This window comes from Squalius cephalus (genome assembly GCF_949319135.1).
Source record: "Squalius cephalus genome assembly, chromosome: 20".
In the NCBI taxonomy this organism is placed as follows: Eukaryota; Metazoa; Chordata; class Actinopteri; order Cypriniformes; family Leuciscidae; genus Squalius; species Squalius cephalus.
The window spans coordinates 20,308,607-20,326,914 of NC_137141.1; the positions used below are offsets into that span (position 1 = coordinate 20,308,607).

Sequence of the window (18,308 nt, forward strand, 5' to 3'; positions counted from 1 at the left end):
TGTAAGATTTGCATCAAACAAACATTTGCGCCCTGTCTTCCTGGCGAATAATTCGAGGAGCTCGGACACGCCCTCGCGTGGAGCACCTGCTAAAGCCCGAGGGGTGAGAGAGAGGAAACATTATAGGGCCTGTTCGTTCTAACACTTTCAACTGACGCTGGCATGGTTCTGGAGAGGTGATTTCATGTCCATGAACTTTACAGAGTTGGTCACTATTGATAACAACCAACATCTGTGATTTCCCCCGTCTTCAGACATTAGATATTTCGTCTTTACATAAATTTGTCAAGGCGAAAGATGATAACCGGCTATATAGGCCTATCATAAAGGTCTGATTTTAATAACATCTAACGTCATCGGCCATTTAAGCATTTAAGAATTTGGGTAAAATCATGAGAGGGACGTGTATAGGTCACATGCTAGTTTAAGCCTGACCTCTGTCTAATTTTGAGCACATACGATAAAGTTAATTAGACGCTCACTTCACATGTTGATCTGAAATTTCGCTTAGCCTACTGTCACACAAAACAAGCTGTGCTTTCACTTTAAATTTCCGTTCTGAAAATTATCTCGCCTATCATTTTGTCATTTAGGCTACTCAACCAGAACAGAAGATATTGTTTAATCAGTTTCTACCTGGAAGGCATGTGCCTTTCACTGCCGTTTGAGTAGCATATACCACAACTCAAATAGCCTACAATTCAATGAGAAAGCTTTAGGCTACTTTATTTTTAGATTGCCCCTTGCAAGTATTTTTTCCTTTATTTATTAAAACGGTGTTAAATTGTTTAAACTAAACGAAATCGAATTATTGCAGCAAAAAGCCCAAGCAGCAAAACTTCCCTCGGTCAAGAATATTTTTATGAACTGTCCTCAAAATGTGTAATTTTCTCAGTTCATGAGGCGGATAGGACGCTTTCATTACTGCTGTACGAAGCAATCCACTCTTGCCTAGCTGATATGCTCATGTGTCCAAATGTCACCCGAGTGGGACGGCTCGTCCACAATTGGCACCATATTATTACATGTGAAAACTGTAAAAGAGATTACCGACCAAAAGCATTAATGGGAAAACGGAAGTGTGATGAGCGAAGGGTTTGCTGAGATGGCGAGATGCTGACTCCAGGCCTCTGTGAGTTACAGAAACGCTGAGGGTGGAAAAACCACAAGAGGGATTTATTCCTACAGTATTGACGCTGAGGTCTTAGGAACAGATGACATTATGGCTGTCAGGATGGACACTTGCTGAGCTCATATATAACTTTATCATTAAATCAGTAACTGACCATACATACAGTTTAGGTAGGCTATAGCTACAGATATAGCCCCTAATAAGTTAAACTATAACTTTTTTTTATAGCGGTTTTTTTTTTATTATTTTTTTTTTTTTAAAGATATAGGACAACGAAAGCTCTTTTTTTTCTAATCTGTTTTGCGAAAACACTTCTTGTTGAGCGTTTTAATTAGTTTTTTATTCGTTTGTTTTTTGTGAGGCCTACATTCAGAAATGTCTGCGCTGTGGGCTAATATCTTCAGAATATACTACAAAAAGTCTAATTAAAAAGCTGAAATTATATTTAAAATATTTTAAAATTATTAAATATTTTTTGTTTTTTTGAATACTAAACGGTAAAATATTTGTCAATTTAAAGTCAGTGTGACGTAAACATGCAGGAAACCATTGTGTTGTCACGTGACTATATATATATATATATATATATATATATATATATATATATATATATATAAATAAAGGAGCGTCTCAAAGTCATTGTTTTTTTATTATCATCATTATTTTTAAGCATAAAGTATTCTGACCTTTTCAACAAAAAGGCATGTTTTTGTTTGAGTCAAGCGGAGTGGGCTTAACACTAAAAATGACTTGATATGTTTTGCTGAAATAATATAAAATGTGACATTTGTAGAAAAATTGCCTTGGTTTAAAATTATTTGAAAACTTTTTTGAAGATGTTATACACTCCCATATATTAGGGTGTATGGTAAATAGTAACCTTACCTTATATTATAGTAATATATAGTAAATTGAATGGAAAATATTGATATTGAATGATTTTCTTTATATGACAAAAATAAATATAAACACAAACCCCTGGCTTAAGCTTGTCCCAGACTAAAATGCATATTTTGAGCTGTTTTAACTGAAAGCAACTTGCACTGACATATCTTAAAATACATCAGTGTCATCGTTGTCGAGTGATCTGTTATCATAAGTGACTGTGTCCAAGTTATGTATTTCAGAAATATACATATAGCCTACAAATCGCGCAGTTAGCAAACAATGTATTAATTTAAACAATGTAACAATTTAAGGCAGAATCAAATGTCTACTTAAATGTCCTAAGGCCCTATCCTAGCTTAATCTAAACCCTGTCTGTGAAACTGGGACATAGTGTTTTAAAATGATATGGAATAGGATCTCTAATGTATACTATTTTACCACTCAAGTGTTAGTTGACAAAACAGTGCAATCAGTGGTGACATAATTGATGTTAATGGCTGTAATTAAAACGGGAACAGTTAATTAACTCTTAATTGAGGTGAGAACATTTTGTCAAGTTCATTTTTCTCCTATCAAGTGACCAGACTGTGACATCACTTCACCGTCTGAAAGATGGCATTCAGATGAACCTTTAGGCCTTCCTCGGGCTGTTGATCCAACAGGGAGCGTGAGGACTGAAAACCAGTTTGCCCTCTGCTTACACAACCATTCAGGAAATGAACACTAACAGTGAATGTCTGTTTGTTTGTGCAGATTTGTTCAATATCTGGTGGTGTATGACAGCGGGTTGAATTAGATGTAAAGACCTCTGATGAACTGTGCAGAGCCAGGCCGTTGCTGCTCAGGTAAACTCATAAAAACATCTGCACTGGTACATTCTAAAACATTAGAAAAAAAAGTTCAAATTATTAATATTAAAAGAGAATATTCTAAGCGTGAATTTAATGACCTCATGGATAAGACTGATGTAATACTGCAAAATACACAAACATGATCAGAACATCTAAGCTCCCTTTTCATATCTCATAAAAAGAAGCTAACAATGCTTCTGGATGTTGTAAAAGAAACTCGTCTATCAAACCCAATGATGTGTCAATCAAATTTCAGCATTTTTGCCAGAAAGATTGTTTGATCCAAAACATTTTCTTAGTTTGACTCGACACAGGATTACAAGGTTGAGATCACAGAAAAACTGTGATCTCAAATAATCCTGTGTGATTATAAGTTTTAAGCTTAAGTCTGAGCTGTTGAAAATGGTTCCTGGCACACAATCAGTGACTGGAGGCCAGACTTATTAAAAAAATAAAAAAACAATATGAATATAATTCAAATAAGACAGGTGCCTCTTGAAAACTACTCAATCAGTTGTCGGATCAATCATCATAATTGCTGATTGTTTTAATGCACGAATCAAGGGCAATGTATGCATTACAATAGATAATATGCAATGCAATGTTTTTAAAAATGATACGGTGACAACAGTACTGATTTGTCCTTAAAACATGCAAAGAATAGGCAACAGACAGGCATAAAAACAGAGGTGGCAACACAAAAGCTTCCTCTCCTGACCCTTCCTCCATTTCCAGCATAAATTCATATTTATATATCTTGTACATATACTTTTAAAAAAAAGAAAATCCTCTTAGAATGCAGAGTAAATAGATTACGATACAGTGAGGGATTATGGATGGCTGGGTGCTGTCAGATTAAGTTCGGAGAGCAGGTCGGCGACAGTTCTGACACGGCCGCTGTGTGAAGACTGTGGGGGGAAACGGCAGCCTCCTCTTTAGAGACGCGCAGCGTATCCCCTCTGCATTTCTTCTGCATGTAATCTCATACACCAAACAGGTGGAGAATTAAACCCAGCCCACAAGCCGCACCACTGATCCTGTGATCAAGAACAGGGACACTAGTGTGGCCTCTGTGCCACCATGCTCAAAGAAAGTCAAGTGTTACTAAAATAAAAAAAAGCGGTTTGCAGACCCTCAAACATCCATTCTGATAATGTGATAGTGACTGGCACGAGCCAGAATGGTTAGGGAGTATATGCAACAGAAAAAGGAATAACCATGGAAAAGTAGGTTTAAATTGTTTTTTTTTTATATATACTCAACAAGGCTGTACAGTACTGGCCATAAACAGGATCTTATGACCCCTTTTCCAAGATAGAGCGTGACAAGAAATGATTTAACAAACACTGTGCAAGCTATAAAAGTAATTAAAACAGAATCAAAAGAATTGCAAAAATATGTTTTATTTGAAAGTAGTTTTATAGTTTAAGCACATTTAATCAGTTAAACAGTTTTTTTTTTACTAAAAAACAATGTTTATATTGTTAAAAAAACTATAAAAAAAACTATTAATAGCATTGATTGTACAAATTTAGACTAAACCTAAATGAATAACTTTCAGTTTTCCCTCCTCAGGCACCTATAAGTCACAAAATAAGAATATAATTATTACAATTATCAGCATTAACTGTAATATAAATGATTAAAAATATTTTGATTTATATTAATAAATAGATCATATTTTGTCAACATTCATCAGTTATAGGACTGTAAATGATGCTCCGAGAAAAAGTTAACAACACAGTGCATCATCAAAAATAAGAAATATACAATAATACTAAATATAAAACAATACCTGTGTGTTCCGGTCAACGAGGTTGATTTCTAAAGAGAGAGAAAAAATTCCAACTCAAGAAAATAATACTCGCATACAAATGTTACAAGTGAATTGAGCATCACATTAAAGTCTTAAAAAAGTTGTACGCCGACACATCCGCTTGAGTGTCACAGCAGCACCCGTCTATCTCCACACCTGAATCAGGTGATCAACCCGAGCACCAATCACTCAGTAATCTTGAGTAAGTGCACTGTGTGTACGAGTGGGCGGAAGTGTTGAGTTCAAGCGTCCTCTCAACTGGAGGAGGGTTTCTCCATGGTAAATTATGACTGTGCCATTAGCATTCAGGATTATGCGTGTATTAAAATTCTGATGTAAATGTCTGTAATAGCCTAGAGTCTGTACTGTCCAATAAATATGTATGGGGAAAAAAGTTTAATTATTCTGTGGACAGAAAAGAATAAAACATTAATGTTTTAGGATGATTAGCTAAGTACAATACAAGCAGAAAAAAAGGCAGTCAACTTGAACCTATTTTTGAGAGGGCAAAACAGAGGGGAAGATATCACTCTCAGGGCATTAATGAAGGAATTATCTGTGGCAGTAGAGCTCTGTGTGAAACACACAGTCACTAGATAAATTGTGCCAATAAAGCTGAAAAACAAGCTGTACGCCTTCATCCAAATACTGAGAACAATGTACTCATTCAACCCTGTTACTTTTGTATCTACTTTGTGAGCAGTATTTACTTAAACGGAGTTGCATTCAAAAGAACACACCTGTGTGTTTCCAAGGCCAGGTGCGATGACTTGTTAGGGTGTTAGAGAGGTCGTCCATAGCCTCAGAAGTCGACGTTTCTGCAGCCCTATTCCTGTGGAATCAAGTTTTTCATATATGACTAAAAACATGAGTAAAGAAATCTCTCTGACTCCATACGATCAGACTAACAGTGAATGCTGTATGGAAATAGTCTTGTGCATTCAGAGAAATGTTACTATCCTGTTCAGTGTACTAGCATTCACAGCAGACAGGCCTGGATCTCTTTCACACACACACACAGCATCAAGTCAACACAGAGCAGCTATGTGTGGGAGTCAGGCCTTTCCCAGGGATTCATGGGTATTCCAAAAAACACGAACCGCTGCCACCGTACGCCGTGCCGTCAAATCCAGCAAGCGTGTAAGACTGCGTGAATGTTATCAGTCGTATTGTGGGCTGTGCGATTTGGGTTTTTCTGCGGCGACTGGCGATGGAGATGGGGTCCAATTTCTGGGGTTTTTCTATTTCCTTTAGTGATGCACGCCGCTTACAAGGAATCGAGGGAGGAGGAGAAAAAGAGGCCTACGGGGCGCAGCCCACACCATACAAACAAGCGAACAAACACATACACATCGCTACACATGTACAGATGCACTCAGATGCAAAAAGTGTCACGAGTCCAAGAGCTGGAGTGTGTGTGTGTGTGTGTGTGTGTGAGAATAAAAGGATACATTAACAGATGTGTGTCAGACTCGGGATGTTTTCCAGATATCCGCATCTTTGCCTCTCTCCCTGCGCAGGGCTGGATTTAGCACAACCGACGGTGATGCCACCAAGTCATTGTACTCCTTCTCTCGCTCACTCTCCCGATCTTTTTTTCTTTGCCAGCACAACGTAGGCATGAGGCTCGAATCAGTGTCTCTAAGCCTTATTGGCTCAGCATAAAGAACAATAAAACTTCATCGGAGACCAGATTAGTCTGGTTAAATAGAATTTAAAAAACTCCAAAAAACAAACATAAAAAGGGAAAAATGAGAAGAGGATTTCCTCTCTCTCTTGACTGCTATTTATCTGGGTGGGAGCATCTCCCTCTGATGTCTTGCATCCGGCCGTGTAGCAGTGCAGGCCTGTAAACTGGGATTCAGGCTGCCAAATTACCCCAAACTCCTTATTTTGTGTTTTAAAAACCCTTTAATCCCACCCCATCCTCTTTGGGCCGTCCACTCGTAACTGGCTGACGGGAGAGGGAGGATTTAAAGGAGATCGAGGGAGCTTAAGTGGGACAGAAAGAAAGAGAGTCAGCACAGAGTCAATGGTCCCTCCGTCAGCAGCAATGGAAGCAGAGAGAGGATAAGACAATAGGACAATCCTCATGTAACACACACACACATCCACTCTACACCCTTATTGTGATGCTCCAGGCCAAACTTGGGTAAAGTACACACACTAGAAGAGATAGAATGGCCGTTTGCTTAAAATATCTCTCGCAGTGGCGAGCGGTGACTTCTTTAACTCAGTATGCTGGGTGGCATGTTATGTCAAAAAATGTGCAGATACATTGGATGGGTTTATAATAAGAATATAGTAGCGATTAACAACCTCGGATAGATACAGTAGGTCTACTAACAGTATGTCTGTCTTTAACACTAAGTTTTTGAAAAAATTTATTAACCTTTGCAGAAAAAAAAAGACTATAAAAATAGTTTCAGTTATTCTTTTGATTTAGTCTTCATTTTTCCACTTGGGACAGCTTTCCCTGCGCATGAAATCCCCCATTTGCCAGAAAACCAATGAGAACGCAGGACATCGATGACGATACATAACAACAGAGCGTAGGCGCCAAAGCTGTTGTGGATACGCTTACCCGAAACACACGAAACTAGCAGATTAGAAGAAAATTACCATTGTTTGGCAAATAAACAAATGGCAGACAGTTACATACATATTACCAACATTTTATCATGTAAGCTTTATGGTACACCTCAAACAAATGAATTTATAGTAATTTATAATGTTTATATTAATTAACGAGTCCACATATGGCTTGGGTATGCAGTAGAGATGCGCGGTTGGCGGTTACAGCCGCAGACTACGCGGATCGGGCGGATGACGTGACGAAAAATAATATTTTTATTAAATTTGGGCGGGCGGTTGAACCAATCAAATGAAAAATATAAGTATACACCAATCAGCGGATGGCGGGCGGGTGCGGTTTTGAAAATTGGTCAAAAACGTTAGTGCGGATGGATGGCGGACGGATGATGAGTTTTGTGATGCGGTTGCGGATGAAATAATAGCCCATCCGCGCATCTCTAGTATGCAGAGCATTCACAGCTTACATGGACCGCACGCCCCTGTTGTGATATGTTTGACTTGAGTTTAAAGGGATAGTTCACAAAATACAAATACTGTCATTATTTACTCCCCTCGTGTTTTTCCAAAGCTATATGCTGTTGTATTTTCCCTTTGAACATAAAAAGATATTTGAAGAATCTTCACACATAATTATTTTACATTTAATGACCGTTCGTAATTACTACTTCTATTAGCTACAAGAGACAAAAAGCCCCAATAAAAAAGTTCATAAAACTATATTCACTATATTCAAACTCTTGTGAAGCCATATGATAGCATTAAGCGAGGAATAGACTGAAATTTACGCCATAGTCACTGAATGATTAAACTTGACATACTGATCTTTTTTCTTTTCTTTGTTAGAATAAGTTCTTTTTAATGAACTGGTTGATCGAAAACACAAATCGAACTGAATGATTTATTCTCAGTCGGTTCTCAGGTTCAGCTCACTGAGTCAATGCTCTGGTCAGGGTGGTTTTCAGTATTATTATGAAATAGTGTAATTTTCAGTAAATAGTGTAATTTTCAGTAAATAGTGTAATTTTCAGTAAATTTCATAAAGCGTATGGCTTCACAACTCTTGCTATCACATGACTACTTTTATGAAGATTATTTGCTGGATTCTGTGTTCCACAGTAAAAAATAACAGCATACAGATAGGAATGACACAAGGGCAAGTAAGTAATATTATTTTCACTTTTGGGTGAATTATCCCTTTAAGAAATGCACTCAAATGACACTGCTAACAACACCAGTTTATGGCATTTCAAGAAATGCAATTACTAATGCATCAGCTAACAATTTAATCTAGACTTACTCATTTAAAACACTCACACACACACACACCTTGATGCAGTGCTCCAGCGTTTGGGGTCGTGAACATGTCTGTCACTGCTGGTTGGTGGGAGCTTGACTCCACTCTGCCTTCCGTTTGCTGACTGACACTCATCTGAAATCATACACAAAATCCCACCATGCCCCGAGGAAAACAGTTTAACATGAAGAATCTTTGAAATGTAGAAGCTCTTCTATGAAATAGAGAGAGAGAGAGAGAGACAGAACATGACATATAGTGTAAAACATGGGCGTCTAGTACATGACTCTCCCAGACAGAGACAGTGAAGGTTACATATTACAAGAGACACTAAGTGAGACTTGATCTCAGGGAACACCCTACAGCACAGCAGTGTGTGCGTCTGCGTCTCATGAGCTAGAAGATGATCCCTCTCATACGCTCTTCTCAGAGTCCTCCTTTACAATTGGCTCTCTCAGCAAATCAACACACTCCTCAATGAGATAGTGGACACTGATCCTCTTCTGTGACAACAAAGCAACGGTGGAAGGATGGAAAGACAGACAGACAGACAGAAACTGCAGGGAGTCTAGGCAGGGAGTTCAAGAATATAAAAAAATGCAAGGAAAAATACATTATTAGGGCTGTTATTTTAATGCATTCATTGAGTGCAAACAATTTTCCTTTGAATTATCACCATTCCTCCCTCCAAATTCTTTTTTCTTTCTTTTCCCCCCTTTCTTCTGTTGTTTTCTTTGTTGTAATAGTAAAAAAAAGTGGACTGTCTTCATTATGTCTTTTACTTTCCACTCAGTAAAACATTTGAACAAAGAAAAAAGTTTGGGGGTTGAGATTTTCATAATTAAATTAATCAAAGTGATAGAAAAGGCATTTATAACAAAATATGTCTATTTTATAAATGTCCATTTTGTAAATGTTTTAATATTTAGACCACTTCTATTATTGATCGCTATTAGGATGTGAAGAGATAACAAAATCTGTTCTGTAAAACAAAAAAGTGTTTAAGAAAAACATTGCCAAGCCTACCTTTAACTTTACAAGCATTTCACCATTTTATTTGATGAAACGATCGTCATGTCATATACACAGAAACTGGTCTTCACGACAACACGTCAAAATAAAAGTTTGGTTTAATTTGAAGAAATTATAACAAATATATTATTATTGCAGAGTAGAGGAATATTTACAATATATTACACAAGTTTTCATACATGTTTTAATTTAAACAGTAAACTTGCCAAAAAATAAAAAGAATCATTACCTTTTAAGATAAACTAAATTGTTAGTTTTATAAATTGATTTGATTTCCACCATTTTTTATTTTTATTTTTATTAAATAAGTATTTGACCATACAATGTTTTTATAATCTATGTACTCCAGACGGTAAAATACAGATTTTCAGATCATACTGCCCAGCACTAATTTGGGGATATTTGATTAATTAATAAGTGCATCATGTAATTTATTTGATTACATATTTTAATAGATTGGCACAGTCCTATCTATTATATTGGTTTAACAGACTTTATTATATTGGTTTAAGAGACTCTAGGCAGCACAGCTAAATTGTTAATAATCATCCAGAAGCAGCTACAACAGAACAATACCCTTAAAGCTGTTTGACACTTTGTTTTATTTATGAGAACGACCATATAATGTGTGAATACTAAGTAACTTTTGAATTTCTAGTGTGTGTGTATGTCCTTTAGAGTCATGGTTGGCTGACAGTGTGAGACGTTTGCTTCAGGCTGGCCAAATATAAACAAGACACCTTGTCTGTTTAATGCACAAAGCAGAATCATATCGCTCTCATTCCCTATTTATGATCCTCCACGCTGCCCTACAGAATTTCCTGTAAATATTCCTCTATTCCTCAATAATCCCTACATACAAACACACACAGGCAATATCAGCACCTGAAAGAAGCTATTGACCTGAAAATCTACACAGAGTTGACTGAAAAGAAAGAGAGAGAGAGAGAGAGAGAGAGAGAGAGAGAGAGAGAGAGAGGGTATCTTGCACTATATAAAAAAACTCAAGCAATGACTTCTAATTGCAACATTTTAACTATTAACAGCGGTAAAATGCCCTCAAACAGACTATTTTGCCCATCTGTTCATTTCACATTCACGCTCTTAAGCACTTCCTTCCAAGGCTAAGGTCTGCTCGGGGTGAGAGAGCAGGGAAATCATCAAGGACATAATTAAGAGGCTTATGGGCAGACAGGGTGGGAAACACACACACACCCTCAAGTTTTCACCCCCTTATTAGACGCTAAACACCTCCCTTGTCTCTTCTGTACACCTGTTAGCTGAACAACTTCTGTCCGTCCCTCATCTCCCACTTGCTTTTCCTTTCTTTCTATGCCCTTTCTCATTTTAATGTCTGCCCATCCTGTTGGCCTATGAAATATTCGTTGAACATCGCTGAAGAGCAGCACGTAGGACGTCCTCGTCAGGTCAGTAGAAAACAGAATATTAGAGCTGAGGTCAATGCACTTTAAACCCGTCCTATTCAGCCAATCAGCAACGTGAACAAATCAAACTCTCCTCTATATCTGCGCACAGTGTTAAAAAAAACCTTAAATAAGAAAAATATAATTACATAAGCGATTAAACATTACGAAACCTAATGACTTTTTTAATTTCCCAGTGGTGCCACGGCCAGGGTCACATGCGTCTTACGTCATATCATGAAAGACTGAATGAAATGAACAGTGTACATGTTTTGAACTCAGAGCTGGAGCACAACATGCCACCTGCAACAGCTGCAAATTGTGAATTTTTAAGTTAAAAGAAATCATTTTTCTGTCTCAAAATAATTTCACCTATCCCAGCATAAAATGTGTGTTCAAACAATGGGAGTGGTCAGGAAACCTGTTTGAAAACAGATCAGCTTTAAATAATTGTACCTTTCTGCATTTCTTTTTCTTTTTCTAAACGAGTAAATGAAAACATGCAGATAATTAGTGTTTTTGAGTGATCGTTTGCTCTTACAAAACATTATTAATACACCACTAGGAGATTTGGAATCATTTTTATTGTAACTAACATTATGTGAATAATTCTCTCACCTGGTGCCGATGTTTGTGCCTCTGCGTCTATTTCATTAGCCTTCTTCTTGGCTACAGCGGCTAACACCACCTCACCCTTATCTGCTGCCACGTAATGGAGGTCCTTTGAAGGTAAAGCAGAACAGCAGAGCAATCTAAAATTAATCTCAGCTCACATGACAATACTTCAGTTTTTTCCGTTTTTCATTTTTGCGCTCTACTCGAAGAGAGAGAAGCAGCGAATAGAGGCTGCGGGAGCAAAAGAGAGAGAGAATAGATTAAATAACCTGTTTGAAGTTTCAGAGGGGGGGAAAAACAGATAAAAGTATCAAACTTTCAAAAATCAGTCTTGCTCATTTGTTCAGTCGCCTTTATGTTGTCCTCCCTCCTTTTCTCTTTCTCCCTGAACTCTGACCGGACGCAATCATACTGGTTTCAAAAAGCACAAAGATGTGGGAAAAGGCATGTGTCATCTTTTAAAAAGCAGGAGCGATGCTCTTCATGTCAGAATAGAGTTTAAACTATTGTCATTACGCGCAGGTGGGTGTGTGACGCACACACATTCATACACTCGCTCTTGCTCTTTCTCTCTCTTAAATATGAGCCCTCTCATCCCAGAGAATAGACTATAACATATCTATTATAGAGCCTCATGCAGTCAGGAGACCTCCATTAACCCACAAACATGTTTTTAAATGTCACACCATTAGTCCCACCAAAATGGATGCTGGATTGACACTAAACAAAGATAAAGCACATCTGACTGCTCAGAGAAAGTCTGGGTGAACAATGACACTCGGTGTGCTTCACTGACCACAGAAATCTTTGGTGAATTCAACTAAAAGCCTTTAAAAACTAGCATAAAATATGCCAAACAAGTAATAAACTAAAGAAAGAGAGGCCTACCAACAAGAGTGGTAAATTCACTATAGAAATGCCTATATGCGGCTTTCACAAAACGGGGCAATGGCAAAAATAAAAACAATATTTAGTTTATATTTAGTAATATTTTATTATTCATTTTTAGTTAGTATTAATTAAAAATAACAACCACAATAAACAATTCCTTTGCCAAGCAATAGTTCATCTATCAGTTCCAGGAGAATAATAACTCTAATTAAACTCTAAATAAAATAAAATATAAAATACAATTAATAAGTAAAATAAAATAAAATAAAAACTTGCAAACATGTAAACTTGAATGTTTGGTCATATGTGTATACCATTCATTTAACTTATTCTAACCATCCAATTAAATTTAAGAGCTAGAGCTATCTAAAATGAATCTGATATAGTATGTGTATCTTCAGTATAGTTCAAAAAACGTGGTGTAAAACATTCTCAGTCAACAGAATATCCTTATGTATCTGCAGAGAAGATCCTCAGATGTTTGGACACGCTGGAAGAACTTATAATAATGTAATTGACAGACTATATTTGACCATCTTGGAGGGGCCCATTCACGGGTAAATTAAAGTGAAAGTTGTGAGAGAAGCTCAGTGCTGACTCTGATACTAATAAGATCCTCTCTCTGTCTGTCCGTTTAAACGCTAAACCCATCCTTCCGCTTCAGGGACATCAGTCAGAGCTGCGGCAAGATGCAGGGAGGGTGAATACAGCACAGTCAGACCTGCAGAGCACTAATGCCTGTTTTGTCAACCAGTCTCTCCAAGTCTGATCAAATGAGGGGGGTTGGGGAGTTTTTAAGAGTGACTTATAAACATCAAACGGGACTTGGTTTAGCTCTTCACAGGCTCAGGGATAAGAGCCAATAACCTCACGATTCAAACAATGATTCTTCATCTTTAAAAAAAAAGACAATTACTTTTTAATATTGAGTTTATTTAGATTAAACCTCACAATCGATTCCCTTACAATTGATTAAACATCATGCTAAACAATGTTTGTGGTTGTTTTTTATATTGTTTTATTTTTGAATATAGTCAAACTCAAACTCAGTAACGGCTTACTCAATTCACTGAATCTGATTCTAACCGCTAACTAACATGCGAGTTTGAGACTGTTTTATGAATCTTTTTGAGTAACTCAGCTATCACGGTGAAGTTTTCCTTCGATTTTAAATTATTATTGCGATTTATTAGTCACATTTTAGTCACAGTCTGGAGAGCCCTGAATCAGCTACAGGCATGAACTTTCAGTGGCTGTGTATTTTAAGAATGCCCACATTTCCATAAGCACATATACAATGGGAAAATCAGATGCAAAAATAGAGATAGAGAGAGCATTCTAAGGGCATCGTGTTTTCGGTAAAGACGGAGAATTGACAGGGAAAACGAAAGGGTGGATATTAGCAATGCATCTGAAGACCTTTATTTCAGATTAGCAGAACATAATGCTTTCTGAGCCAGAAAGAGAGATTGATCGGAAAAGAAAGGAAGGCCAGGAAACAGAGAGACAGACGGTGAAAAAGCGAGTGAATCCAGACTTCTAAGAGGGATGACAATAATTCTGTACATAAATCAGATATTATACCTCTTATTCACCACAGCTTACACAGGACACAGGATCTGGTCTAATCTTATTTATTTAAGAGCTTTAAGAGCTCAAACACGGATAAACGGCCTTTTAGTGTTATTTTTGACTGGAGAGGCATATGGAGACAGGATAAACAGCTGGTCCAGCGATGAAGCTTGATATTCACTCGACGTCAGAAAAGAGTTTAAAATTAACATGGACCAGTGGAGCAGAGCATGAGAGGGAGAAAGAACCGTTACATGCACAATTGCGCATTTACGCTCACACACACACAAGTGCGAAGACAATTCTGGAGGATCACACCTGTAATCCACGTGAGTGTTTGAGGAAGGTGTTTATCAGATACGTGAGAGAGTTCATTATCCATCTCGACACAGAAACCAGCCAATATCAGCTCAGTGCCGCACGTCATGTCTAATCGTTGATATGAACACGACCCCCTCCGATCCAGCAAACACGCGCACATGCATACGCCCCATTAACCAACAAAGCAAGCATACGATCACAATTATGATCTAATTAATTAATCGGCAGATCAAAAAAAAAAGAGCGAGGAATGAGTAAAGTCAGCGAAATACAGCTAAATGAATTAGCGCAGACACTATCAGGTTCACATCACAGGATAATTACAAGTATAGAATGTAACAATTATGCAAAACACTCCAGTGAATGAGTGGAGGGGCAACCCTGCCCTCCCTCTCCCTTCCTCTCTACCCCTTTGGGTGACTCCGACCCCTCCAATTTCTTCCGACACCAAAGTGCTTCACTTCACAAAAGGCTTCTTACAAAAGAAAAGAAAGAGAAATTCTTTCGGTGCTCCATTGTTGGTTCGGAGACAATAGAGACTCGAGCCCGACTCATACTGGGGGCTCTTACGTGGGGCTCCGTCCGTTTTGTTTCAGCTGACCTCTGTGACACAGAGGGGACCAGATCAGATGGAGCAAGGACCCCCGCTCGTTCTCTGCCTTTCTCTTTCTTTCTTTCTCTCCATCTCTCCTGCGGTTGGTTTAATTTAACTTCTGTGGCTAATTAGTCAAGAGCCAAAACCGTGGGGTGAAACGCCACTGCCTTTAGCTCCCTCTCACTCTCTCTCCGTTTCTCTGCCTTTAGCTCACTCGCTCTCACTTCTCTTTGTTGATTCAGAAGGACTGATATTCATGGGCCATTCATAATTTGCCACTTGCGTCTCTCTCATCCTTTCTCTTTTTCGTTTTCCCAGTGCATGTCCCAAGAATAACAGATCCAGGTTTCCTTTGCCCTTCTCTCTCCCTCCCTCCCTCCTTCTCTTCTCTGCCCTTTCAGGCTTGTGTGGCTCGAGCTCCACCTTTTCAATTGGGGCCCTCAGCAGCAGCACTTAGTGGGGAATGAATTGGAACGAGTGCGATCAGCGTGAAAGAAGGAGGGAGAGAGAGGAACTGCAAGAAAAAAGGACAGAGAGAAAGAGAGAGACAGCGGCCGGTGTGAACGCTAATAGGGAAGGTGTCACTCGGGCATGGAGAGAGGAGGCCTAGAAAAGGGGTCACACACACAGGACCATTTAAAGGAGTGAGAAACGAGAGGGAGAGAAAAGATAGTGTACCAGCCACGAGAGCTGTGAAAGACAGACTCCCTCGCTCTTTTTCTTCCGCACCCCCTCCCTCTCTCTCTTAGCAACTGTTGCTCTCTGGAGTCTCTGGGATTCTTGTTATGGTAGGAGAGAGGGGACATGACATGGCCAGGGGCCTCAAATCCCAAACTGCACCTGCCCTGAGCCTCTCAGTCTCAAAGCTCTCTGCATGTGTAACCCACCTATAACTACACTGTTATCATGACAATGGCAACACATTTTGAAGTTCATTTTAAAACAGATGTATCACTTATACCTCGGTCACAAGAATAAAGGAATTCATCTTTTTTATTAATAATCATCACAGATTGAAATGTTTTCTTGAAAAGTATTTATTAGCTTAATATTAGCTTTCTACCTGCATATTACCTGTCAGTTTTGAACATTTAAATATGTACTAAATGTTCAAAGGTTTGGGGTCATTAGGATTTTTTTTGTATGTTTTATGCATTCACTTGATCAAAAATACAATAAAAACAGTTATATTTTGAAATATTATTGCCATTTAAAATAACTGTTTTCTTTCTGAATATATTTAGAATGTAATTTATTCCTGTGATGGCGAAGCTGAATTTTCAGCATCATTACTCCAGTCGTCAGTGTCACATGATCCTTCAGAAATTATTATAATGATGATGAATTGGGGCTCAAGAATAATTGAATATTAATAAATTATTATTAATATTGAAAACAGTTGTGCTGCTCAAAAAATTTGTGAAAACAGTAATGCATTTTTTTCAGGATACATTGTTGAATAAAAAAACATTGTAACATTATAATGTTCTAGAGTTCTAGCTAAATAAAAGTATTAATTTCTTCACTGGATCTTTTGAATGTAGTGTATAATTTGTTCCATTAAAAATTCACACTTGGACACTTAAGTCACAATTATAATGTATGAATTTCATGAGATACAAAATATAAAATGTTTATTTTTAACCAAGGTAATTTTATTGAAGTAGGTCTCATCAAGTTCACACAGTCTTATAACAGGTGTATGACCATGATCCACAAACATCTAAAAATTAGAAAGTGTCCAAATACTTTGTCTTAATTTTTTGTGTTTGTGAGTTCATGAAAATCTAATAATTAAAAAAATCATTAAAACATAAAATTAAAATGAATAAATCAGTTGTTTACCTGCATGTCATGTGACCATTAACTAACATCAGAGAACTGTGAAATTTTTTTTTGGCTGATAAAAAAGTTTTGGGAATCCCTGGAAGTGTCCAAGTACATTTCGGGAAAGTTGTGGCAGTATGTGCATGTCTGAAAGTGTGTGCTCACCATGAACAGATCTCTAGCTCCGATATCTACAGCCAGCAAGAAGGCGTTTTCAAACCGCTGGTGTCTGGAAGAGTAAAGTCAGAAGTATTGAATCGCCATTTCTGAACACCTGACTGAATGGTGATTTTTATTTAATGCTTATTTTAATTGAAGAGAATACATTAAACCATTCTAATCTGGAACACACACCATCAGTATGTAGAGTGTGTGTTATGTGTGTACCTGAGCAGGTGATGGAAGAATCGTCTGGCGTATCTGCTGATGGGGTCTCTGTACTCCAGTATGATAGTGTTTGAGAGGGGTCTGCAGGGAGTGTAAAACAGCCCCAGAGCCGCTTCCAACTGACCTGCAATCACACACTTTAGGATCAAATAGTATATTCAATGGCCTCAAACAGTTTTCATCAAATTATACACAAAATATCAAAAAGGTGGAATCTGCAAACAAATGATGAGACATTTTTTCAGTTACTTTTAACCAGGTGGTGACAAAGTGACTTACAGTGGATTCATTTAGTTCATCACATTAGCTATGAATGTTGATGAAGAACCACTAACTTTTGACAACCAGTGTTTTAAACTTTTTAATAATTTTTTTAATTTTAATACTTAAAATACTTAAATTTTAAAATACTGTATGTATGTGTGTGTAGTTTCATTTTTTTTATAATAATAATAATAATAATTTAATAATATATATATTTTTTAAATTTGTGAAATGTTTTACTAGAAAAGTGTGTTCAAAATTCTGAACAAACAATGATTAATTTAAAACAATAACATTTGATTTGATAAATTGTTGAAATTTTACAAGTGGTCCAAATACTTTTACATTTTGAATCCATCAAAACATGATTTTGTGCTCCATTGTCCTGCTTGTATTTCACTCTCAGCACCAGAGAACATAACGTGATTTAAATAGTGTTATTTTAAAGCGTAAAGACCCTTTTGATTCTAAGCTGTTTATTGTGCACTTGGTTTAGTCTCTGTACAGAAATCAAAGCCTGTAGGGTCTGGAGTCTTTACCTTCAGTCTGCTGGTCCAGTGGTTTTCTCAGCAGGTGATCTGTGATGGAGATGAGTGACCTGTAACACTCTGCTCCCATCATGGCCCAGTCCATATTACCCAGAATACCCAGTGCTGCATCCACCTCCTCACAGCGCAAACGGTGCTGTACCAGATCTCCTGGGCCTAGCTGAGCACCATTAAACACACCTGCACATAGAACAAATACTGTTTTTTTTTTTTTTTATTAAGTGGCTGCATGGTTATGACATGACATATATCAAAT

At 37.5% G+C, this 18,308-nt stretch overlaps 1 protein-coding gene across 4 annotated transcripts in view; it reads right to left on the reverse strand.

Annotated features, from left to right (window-relative positions):
- Nucleotides 1-4,121: 4,121 nt before the first annotated feature.
- The window catches only part of wdpcp (WD repeat containing planar cell polarity effector), a 97,766-nt gene continuing 83,579 nt past the window's right edge, over nucleotides 4,122-18,308 (reverse strand). For 2 of the 4 annotated variants that reach the window (XM_079852761.1, XM_079852763.1), the window contains exons 11-18: nucleotides 18,044-18,232; nucleotides 17,241-17,364; nucleotides 17,019-17,082; nucleotides 11,651-11,753; nucleotides 8,609-8,711; nucleotides 5,428-5,519; nucleotides 4,667-4,695; nucleotides 4,261-4,450 (exon numbers count right to left, since the gene is read on the reverse strand). In XM_079852761.1, coding sequence (XP_079708887.1) covers nucleotides 4,403-4,450; nucleotides 4,667-4,695; nucleotides 5,428-5,519; nucleotides 8,609-8,711; nucleotides 11,651-11,753; nucleotides 17,019-17,082; nucleotides 17,241-17,364; nucleotides 18,044-18,232 — 752 coding nt within the window. In that variant the 3' untranslated portion in view covers nucleotides 4,261-4,402. Of the gene's footprint in view, nucleotides 4,451-4,666; nucleotides 4,696-5,427; nucleotides 6,680-8,608; nucleotides 8,712-11,650; nucleotides 11,754-17,018; nucleotides 17,083-17,240; nucleotides 17,365-18,043; nucleotides 18,233-18,308 lie in introns of all 4 variants that reach the window. The other 2 variants (XM_079852762.1, XR_013819360.1) reach the window with 2 other exon arrangements.